This window comes from Mus caroli, chromosome 11 (genome assembly GCF_900094665.2).
Source record: "Mus caroli chromosome 11, CAROLI_EIJ_v1.1, whole genome shotgun sequence".
NCBI classification, from domain to species: Eukaryota; Metazoa; Chordata; class Mammalia; order Rodentia; family Muridae; genus Mus; species Mus caroli.
In genome coordinates this window covers 101,297,021-101,306,735 of record NC_034580.1, presented here as the reverse complement: position 1 = coordinate 101,306,735, position 9,715 = coordinate 101,297,021, and the positions used below count along the sequence as shown (strand labels likewise).

General features: G+C 50.4%; 1 protein-coding gene across 9 annotated transcripts in view; it reads left to right on the top strand.

Annotated features, from left to right (window-relative positions):
• Positions 1 to 8,489, top strand: part of March10 (membrane associated ring-CH-type finger 10) — a 94,813-nt gene extending 86,324 nt beyond the window's left edge. For 8 of the 9 annotated variants that reach the window (XM_021178088.1, XM_021178090.1, XM_021178089.1 and 5 more), the window contains 2 exons: positions 4,705 to 4,747; positions 8,082 to 8,483. In XM_021178088.1, coding sequence (XP_021033747.1) covers positions 4,705 to 4,747; positions 8,082 to 8,137 — 99 coding nt within the window. In that variant the 3' untranslated portion in view covers positions 8,138 to 8,483. Of the gene's footprint in view, positions 1 to 4,704; positions 4,748 to 8,081 lie in introns of all 9 variants that reach the window. The other variant, XM_021178086.1, reaches the window with a different exon arrangement.
• The last annotated feature ends 1,226 nt before the right edge of the window (positions 8,490 to 9,715 follow it).

Below are 9,715 nucleotides of genomic sequence, written 5' to 3'. Positions count from 1 at the left end.
AAAAAAAAAAAAAAAAAAAAAAAAAAAAAAAAAAAAAAAAAAAAAAAAAGAAAAAGAAAAAAAAAGAAAGAAAGAAACATCCGCACGAAAACAGGAAGCTAGTAGAGTGTCAAATCCACTTGCCTCTGGATTTTGTGTCGGGGTTCCCAGAACTGGAGTAGGTAGCCTTTGGCAAAGGGAATGGACTGAGTCAGAAGAGACACTGCACTCCTTTGCTAGCGGGCCTGGAGAAGTTCCCCATAGCAGGCTTCTTGCTTGTGTCATGATGAGACCCTGTGACACAGACTCTCAAGGGTGGTGACTGTCACTTCCTCAATGCAGCATGCACTGTGTTGTCCTGGGAGGCTGAGGTGATAGATCACTTTCCCATCAGTGTGATAAAATACCTGGAAAAAAAGACAGACAGACAGGAAGGCAGACAGACAGACAGACAGCAACTGAAGGAAGGATTTATTTTGGTGCGTAGTTCGAGGGGACATATATTCAACATAGCAGGAAGCACGTGGTGGTGAGCCCAGCTTGTCTGAGGCGGCAGGATCATGAGACAACCCACTCACATCTCAGCAGACTAGAAAGCGTAGAGAGATGAATAGTGGCTTTTCTCTTTTAACGTTTTGTTGTTTGGTTTTTTGAAGCAAGAGCTTTCTGTGTATCCCCACTTGGCCTGGAACTCAATATGTAGACCAAGCAGGCTGGCTTATGACCTCACAGATCTGTCTGCTCCCCCCTTTCTATGTTCTGGGAGTAAAGGTGTGTGCCACCATGCCTGATTCCTTTTATTCTTTATTTAGTCCTAGACAACAGCCCATGGGACATCTCTACTCCCATTCGGGGTGGGTTGTCCTCCCTCACAGACACACCCATGATGAGCCTCATTAACACCCTAGGTGTTTCTTAATCAAGCCAGCAGTGGGAACTAACTCTCACAAATGAGGAGACTCGATCAAAGAAAGTGACTGTATGTGATACCCTGATGCCTCCCTTTCTTTGAGGATCTTAAGGTCAAGTTGAGAGACCAAATCCATATATCTATAATGTTGGGGTCCAGGAGTCACCTCATAACCCACATGAACACCAACCTCAGTCAGAGATGGATCATTTGTGACGCACAGGCCCAGGACTGGTTGATCAGGGCCACGATCCAGGCTCAGGAGCTGAGTTAAGATCCTACAGGGCTTTAAGCCTAAAATCCACCAACATCTGGGCCAAGTTATTCCACTAATCAGGATTTAGGGGCAGGGGATTTCCTTAGGAACAAGTCTTTGTTGTACACTTATTCTGCCCTCATTGGTTGAGATATTCAACTGAGGTAGGGGACTTGCCTTGTCTAACCTTCATGTCTTAACTTGCCAACCAGGATGTCAGTTTCCCACATTCATGTCTCTGCCAAGTAGGAAGTCAGTTCCCAGGGAGGTCTTAGGAACTTAAACTCTACTCAACCACTACTCAGAACAGAAGCCTTATTCCAGATAGTTTCTTATATTGGTGCGGGTGTCTCTCTTACGTTGGAGGTCCATCCCAGGGGTAACTTATAAAATCAAACACCATAAAAGCTCACACACAGGTGCAGCAAGTGCTGCTGGGTAGTTGGTTGGGGTCCAAGCTTATTGTGGGTAACTATACAAAGCAGTTCTGATTTCTATCGTGATTGGTTTCCAAGGGCACAGGACATAACAGAATATGTAAGCAGCTTGGGCATGAGAAAGTTTCCTAGTAGCAACAGAAACATAGGAGAAAGTTTCCTTATAATAGTAGTAAAACTTGCAGGCTGGCCAGGTAACAGGCTGGCCTTAACAGTAAAAACAAAATAAGAATAATAATAACTGGAGAACCCACAGGTCCAGGGAACACACAAGAGACTGTGAAATCAATACCACATCTCCTGTAGCTGGGCCTTGCTGGGCTTCCTGTGGTCCCGGCAACAGACAGTTTCTGTGCTGTTTGAAGATAAAACCAGGCTTTCTAAACTTGTCTCTCATTTAGACACAGGGTTACCATGTCTGACTGCAAACCATGCACTGGGCACTATATATTCCCAGGGACATTGGGTACCAAAGAAAGCTACAGTGAGGTGTATGGTTATTCTTTATCAACTTGGGCATGGAACCGTGGGTCTCTGGTGCCCCGAAAGTGTCTGGGATGTAATAAATGCTCAGTTGGGCTTCACAGGCCAAGGAATTTCTGAATCAGAATCTGAATCTATCTATCTGGTAGCAAGTCTTGAGTGTCATTCTAGAGAAAGGACAGTACGCATCTGTAGAGAGAATTCAAGGTATACTCACTTATCTCGTGAACCTACTGTGTGCCGAGTTCTAAATTATATCCTGGTAATACAGAAATAATGAAGACACATGCTGGCTATAAGGGGCTCAGCGTCTACAGAGAGAGCACATGGGGCTGGAGAGATGGCACAGCCATTAAGATGGAGTATTACTCTTGCAGAGACCAAGTTTGGTTATCGGCATCCACTTTGAGTAGCTCACAGTCACCTGTTACTCCATTCACCTTCTGGCTTCCAAGGGCACCTGCATTCATATGCACACACACACACACACACACTTAAAAGTAAAACACATTTTAAAATAAGTTAATTAATTGAGAATGCTCATGTGTGACCAAGAGACAAACTTGTCTATGTTGTGATAGAAGACTGAAGCGGATGAGGAGATGGAATGAGGAATTCTCATCCCACTTCTACACACTCCTCCGGGGCTGGAGATAGATCTCCAGCCAGGATCTCCAGTTCTGCTGCTGAGAAGGCCTGACCTTTGACCTCACAGGATGTGCCCTTTGCCCTCCGTCCCTCCTGCTTTGGCAATGTTGCTGCCATGGCTTTTGTCAGCTGAAATGCAAAGATGATGCTTAGCGTGAATCTCAAAGATCATGGCAGACAGACTGGGGTGAGTGGGCTGGGAAGGTAGACCCCACGCAGAAGACACAGCGTGGAGATATGGGAACCTGCGTGGTCAGAGGATGTCAAGAAGCTGTGTGGCTGGGGCTGGCAGGAAGTGAGCCTGAGGTGTAGGCAGGGTGCAGGGCTGAAAGGCTGAGGGGTGGCTCTGGAGGCTACTGGACAGTTTCCAGCCTGGGCCTGACATCCTGGTATTTGAGTGATAAGTGCAGGAGACACCTGGAGGGCAGACTGGAAGAAACCAGCTGTGTGGCATAAAGAGATAAGAGGCCCAGCAGAGAGCATGGGTGATAATATTCTCTTCCTCCCCCGCTGCGTGCTTAAGTGCTCGTGTGTGTGTGTGTGTGTGTGTGTGTGTGTGTGCATATGTATGTGTGTGGGTGTATGTGCACACGCACAGAGGACAGGCTGAAGGAAGCATTGATGTTATTCTGTGTACCCACCAGAAAGCTGGCCCTTCCTCAGCTGTGTATGTCAGGAGCGTCTCCAGGGACCACAGGACCCCGGCAGCCTTGGTTCACGCAGCCTAACTCACCCTGTATTCTGATGGGCACGGTCTGGTCTGGATGGTGAAGTTGAACGTGTTTCCCTTTCACATCCACACAGGACCCTCAGTAGGAGTCAGCTCCCCCAGACCTCCATCATGGCCTTCCTCCTGGTCTGGTTCTTGTCTCTGATCACTGGTGTCTTCAGGAGAGAGTGCCCTCCCTTTGTCCTCTGCCAGGGTGGTACCAGAGGTCAGGGAGCACACTGGCTGGCCTCAGAGACAGATAGGGTGCCACGGGTCCATCCATTCCTGTAGACCATCCCCATTTACAACTGTTTCTACAACACAAACTCTTGCCTCAAGGAGTCAAATCTTCTCAAACATGGAAAGCTCAGGTTTGACCCACGGTTAGAAAAGGGTCTCTGCTCATCAGGGCAGGCTAGTGACATGGGAGGGCTGGTCAGATGTCTGTCTGTTTATCTATGAGCACCTGCCACAGAATCTCAGGGCAGAGTGAGGTTGCCTGGGCTGCCCAGAGCATTGGCATCAGAGGTTAGTAGAGTACATCTGATGCATAATCCACAGGTCACCAAGACCCGCTATTCTAGACGAAATCCCATCCTTCCCCTGTCCCCCGCCCCCTGCCCCCTTGGGCACAGAAAAGAGCCTGTGGACAAGAAGTGCCTCCACCCAGGCCAGGGAGTTGACCGGTGACATTGTCCAGTGACATTGTCCAGCACCCCCTGTTTTGTCTTTAGCCTGTCACAAAGTCCCTGTTCTTCCCAGGGAAATAGCACCAAGCCCTCTGTGACTGGGCCCACATCCTTGCAGCCTGGCACAATGGCTCCCATGGAGTCCACAGCATTTCTTATTGTGGCATAAAATGCCATAAAGTCAGAACAAAGAGAGCCCAGGGCCTGGATGGGTCGGCAGCTTCCTGCTGAGCAGAGAATACAAGCGATTGTTTAAAAGCCAGTGGCGAGGCAAGTGGCCAATTAGCACAGCCTCCCTCCCCGCAGCCTGTAAATTGTGCCTGGACCATCAGAAAGGGATTCTGCTATTCAGATCAATTGCTGAAAGGAAGCGAGTCTGTTCACACTGCCAAATATAGAAGCCCGAAGCAGCAAAGGTGACCCGGGTTATCACTGCACTGTCCTTGGGACAAGCTGATCTCCATCGGTGCAGAAAAGCAGCCCTGATCCCCAGCACCTTGGCGAGTCACAGGAGTTCTAGGCCAGGGAGGTACACATCTGTTCACAGCTGCATTGTAAAAACAATTCATGTCTCACTGTTTTCTCTCTCACAGTTGTCAAGAAATTACCCACAACCCAGACCGGAAGAAAATGAAAGTAGGTTTGGGGGTGCATCCTGTCCTGCCCCCAGTAAGGGTGTCTGCTAGGTTGCTTCTTTTCTGCTCCTGTGTTGAACCTAATACCCTGGAAGGAAGTTATGATCACCACCCAGAGGCAAACATAACCCCACCAAGCTCAGGAAACGTTAGGCTTAGCTGAAAATCAATCAAGACGGCTGGATGTGGAGCAGATAAGATTTTTTAATTCATCCTGAAACCAAGGGAAAGGGTCAACTAGGCGGAAGAGAGTGCTTTCCTTGTTAGGTCCTCTGGCATCCAGCCCGTGATGGAGGGTTGGTTGGGTTTTTTTGTTTTGTTTTGTTGTTTTTCCTGCCAGGATCCTGCCTGGGATTTTCCTTCCCGGATCCTAAAAGCAGGCTAGTTAGCCATTACCAAAGAGAGCGATCCTTTGACAAGCAAGCGTTTTGATTGGATTTTGATGACATTAAGCACATCAAGTGGGTCTGCTGGATTCAGAGGTTGAACAAAGCCAACAGGTCTCCAGCCTCCTTCAGACTGGTTTCTTATTCCATAGAAATTCCCCCCGGAGAAGATGAGCCTAATTAAAGCAGAGGGCTCAGAGGCAAGCCTTAAGGAAGACTCTATCCACAGAGAGAATAAGTGTCGCAGGGAATTGGAGGGATGTGACAATTGGGTCTCTCTGGGTTCTTCAAGGAGACAATTTACAAAAGCCTGCCCTGCCCTGAGAGCTTTAGGAGAGTGATTCCCACGCTGGCATCCACAATCTCGAGAACTTACCCTAAACACAGATTCCTGGGCCCTCCCACAGACTCTACTCCAGCGGTGGGGTGGGGCTCTGGAATGTGTCTTTCATGCACAGCCCACAGGCAGGGTTGATGCAGCCCATTGCAGGGATGCTTTGTGGACCCCTCCCCTACTCCCCACAAATAAATACCTGACCAGAAGAGCCACTGCACCAGTCCAGAGCTCCCCAGGGTGGGGCCAAGACTGCATCCCTAGGAAAACCAGTTTGCTATTCAGGACACGCAGTCCTAGGGAGCCAGGCTCCCGGTGTTCAGAGATGGGGAAGGCCCTTCTTCATTACAAAAGGAGCTCCTGGAATCCCTACGTGATGTGAGGTCCAGACCAACTGAGCGAGATCTCAGGGCTGCCGCCTGGGTGCTCAGAACCCGGCCTTGCTGCCTGGGTTCAGCCCAGGAAAGCGGCGGTAAGGTGTCTAAAAGACCATTGTGTGTCTGCCTGCACACACCACCTCCCAGGGACCGCACCTCGGCCAGGCGTCCGCGCACGGGTTCTCAGCGTGGCTTCGGCGAGAGCCTCCTGATCCTACAGAGACGTGACAGGCAGCAGGGCTTGGTCCCCAACTGGGAGACCTTCAGAGGGTCCTGTCTCCCGGGCCCCGCCCCGCCTCCAAGATGCCCGCAGCGCTACCCAGTTCGGAACCTGCGGCGACGGGCGCGTCCGAGAGCGTTCGGCTGGGCAGGGGCGCCCCCTAGTGCTCCGTACGACCGCTGTATCCGGGAGCCCGCGGGGGCTCCCCCAGACTCAGGGTCAAAGCAACAGGCAACCTTGGCTTCTAAACCTGCTGTCACAGGAGGCTGCTCTCTCTGGGGGAGTGTAAGAGCATCCCCAGGGAATGCTTAGAAAGGAATCTAGGCTGGCAGCGTGGTGGCCTAAGCAGACTGTAGGGAGTTCCATTCCAGGCTGCATTGTATAGCGAAGTATTTGTCTCAAACACCATCAACCACCACCACCACCACCACCACCACCACCACCACAAAAAAAAAAAAAAAAAAAAAAAAAAACCCCCCCAAAAAAAAAAAAAAAAAAAAAAAAATGTCTCCACAGAGAAGGAAAGAAGGGTATTCATTTCCTTCTCTCTGTGGCTCCCATGCAGATGGTCCCTCTGACTGTCTGCCACTCATTTGCTGTCTCAGTTGGAGCTGGCCCAGCTCCAGAATCAACTATTCACAGGCAGTAGGGCAGCAGGTTCTTTCCTGGAAATACAGGCCAAGTTCCTTCTACCTGCCCCCAGCCTACACTTCCCAGATACTGGTAGGGAGGGGAGAGCCAATCCAGGCTGTACGGACGGAGCCCAGGACAAGAGGGACTCACACACTGACCTCAGTGACTGACCACTGGCAGCCCTTACCTTGTCTTTGTGCCAAAGCCACTATCAAGACAAAAGTCAGGTACCAGAAGTAGAGCCAGGAGAGGCCAGCCCTTCCCCTGGGCCACATTCTTCCTCTTTGGTCCCTCCAGCTTGTCATGACTCACCTGCTTGGCAGCATTTGGTTAGTATGGCCTGCCAGCACCAAGTCACAACTGTGACCTGCCATCCTAGTTCAGTCCAGGTAAACACAGAGGTAAAGGACAAACTGTCAGGGCACAAAGGGTGACACAAAGGGTGCCAAGCTGTCTATGGCCCTGTGGTGCCCAAGTCAGCCTTCTTACTGGACACCACTCCCTGAACAAAAGACCCCTGTCAGTAACACTGAGGAGAAGGTGTCTCAGGCAGATCCTTAGATGTGTGAGCCAACCTGTGACAGGGCTCCTGACACAGCTTCTCTGACAGCTGCTTCCCAGCTGGCCCAGATGACCATCACCAGAGCCAAGACTAAGGCCAGGAAGAGGGCTCACGACCTGCTGATACGCATGCAGGTGTGGGGTGAACCCAGGCAAGCAGGAGAGCCAACTCCAGGATGCTCTCAGCTTTCAAGGGAAGTACTCTGTGGGCGAGAGGCTGAGAAAGCTGGAGTGGCCGGGGCCTCCTTGAGACCAGAAACAGAGCTGAGAGGGTCTGGGTGTGAACAGCCAGGTGTCATTTACTCCGGTTCCCCCACACACTATTTATTCTACTGTGATAAAGTGTTTCTACATAGTCTGCAAACGTCCCCTCAAACCAAGACAAAAAGAAGCAACGAGAACAAGAGTTTCTCTGAGAATAAGGAGAACCCTTCTCCTGTCCCATCTGTTGTGCTCGGACCCTTCTGCCACTCCTAGTGCCACCCTGCCCTGCTCTTTGTCACCACCGTGCAGCAGGGTTAACTTGGAAACATCACTCTGGAAGAAGACAAGGGCTCTACCTATTCAACTATTCTACCTATTTTACCTAGTCTATTCAGCCTGCAAACTTTATCACCAGGCCGGCATCTGAAATAGATTCCTAGAGCAGCCTGCAGTCCAGCTGCCCCTGGCCCAGCTGGAGCCCTAGTGCAGGCAGTCCCCAGCCCCAGATTAAAGTATCTGTTCCCCCACACTGTTTCAGGCCAGAGTGGGACAAAGAGTGGCAGTGGTGCCACGCCCAGCTGCTGTGGCCCTGCAGCCTGAGAGATGGTCTTGCTTTCTAGGTTCCGAGTCGGGAGATGGTAATGCAAGCAACGTTTACCCAGGCCGGGTCATCTAGCAAGGGAGCTGGTCGTGGAGTGCGGCAGAGACCTCTCCACCCAGAAGCCCTTTCTGTGTCCCCCTCTGCCTCCCTTCTTCCCTCCTCTTTATTGAAACTGAAGCCAATGTGTTCGCAGTTACCATTTTCACCCGTGCCACTCCTTCTTGGGGTCTGGCTTGAGCATCCGTGGGCAGCCACAGGGACCATCCCAACCAGCACAGGCAAAACAGCTGAGTCCCCCGTGTGCTGCCCTGCTGCTGCCCCTCAGCCCAGCAGCCTGGGCTCCCAATGATGAGGCCCTCTGTTCGGGCCTCCGCCCTCCCTGAGTGGAATGGAGCCATGCATTCAGTAAACGGACTTTATTCTCCCATTTGTTTTGTGTTTATTTCCTCCCAGGCTGACAGTTCTGAGTCCCACCCCACCTCCCACTCCACTCGCCTCATTTCTGTTTGCTACCCGCCCCCTGAGTGTGACACATCTCAGGCTCCTATGGGCTGGGGCAAGTGGGTCCCACTTAGGATCAGCTGTGGGTGTGGACTCAGTAATCAAAGACCCACAAGATCTAGGGTGATTAAAAAGATCAGAGCTTGGTTTCAGGAAAAGTGTGTATGTAACGGAAAGCATGAAGGAGAAGTCTCTAGCCAAGCCTGGTGGTTCACTCCTGCAATCTCAGCACTGGGGCAGGAGGATTATAAATTGGAGGCCAGCCTCGGCTGTATAGAAAGACCTAGTCTCAAAAATCTAGAGATAGAAACCTAGACAAAAGTAGGCTTTCAGAAAAACATGGTGGAAAGTAGAGAGTAGCATGCAAAGATGTGCACTGAGTTAAAGAAGCTACGTCCCAAAGACTTCATAGTCTATAATTCCACTTGTATTCGATTTCTAGAGAAGGCAAAGCTACTAGGCAGAAGGCAGATCTGTGGTCTCTGGGAAATGAAAAGGAAACAAACTGGAGGTGAGGAAGGTGTCAGAGTGGTTATGTGATGACAGTCACAGAGCCGGACAAATGTGCTCAGATCCATTGAATTGCATGTTTGCAGTGTGGGTGTGTGACAGCCGTGTTGGGATACTTGTGCTCCCCCCCTTAAGATGTCCTCAAAAATAGGGGACAGGACAGAAAAAGGAGGAAAAAGAAAAAGGTAAGATGAAGAGAGACATTTGCCTTGCATGCACGAACCATGGGCACATCCACGGCACCACATAGGTGATGTGTGGCTAATTCTGTCTGTGATCCCAGCGTTCAGGAGGCAAGGGCAGGAGGGTCACAAGGGAATAGGCGAGGACATTCTGAAGTATAAAGGTGTGTGTATGTGTGTATGTGTGTGTGGGTGTGCGTGTGTGAGAGAGAGAGAGAACACCACAATGAACCCATGATGCTTTGGCTTTAATTATTTAGATTTATTTTAATTGTATATGTGAAGGGACTCTGGCCAGCTGAGTTTGGTAAGTTTGGCTCTGGAAGGCCTTACCCTTCTCCCCCATTCCCTCTGCCTTGCTAAAAGCCATTAGATTACATCCTAAAGCCAGCCAGCAAGGTCTATTCCCTTATTTGGCCACTTCCTCCTCCTGAGGTTGACCACCAAGGTCCAGCTATCA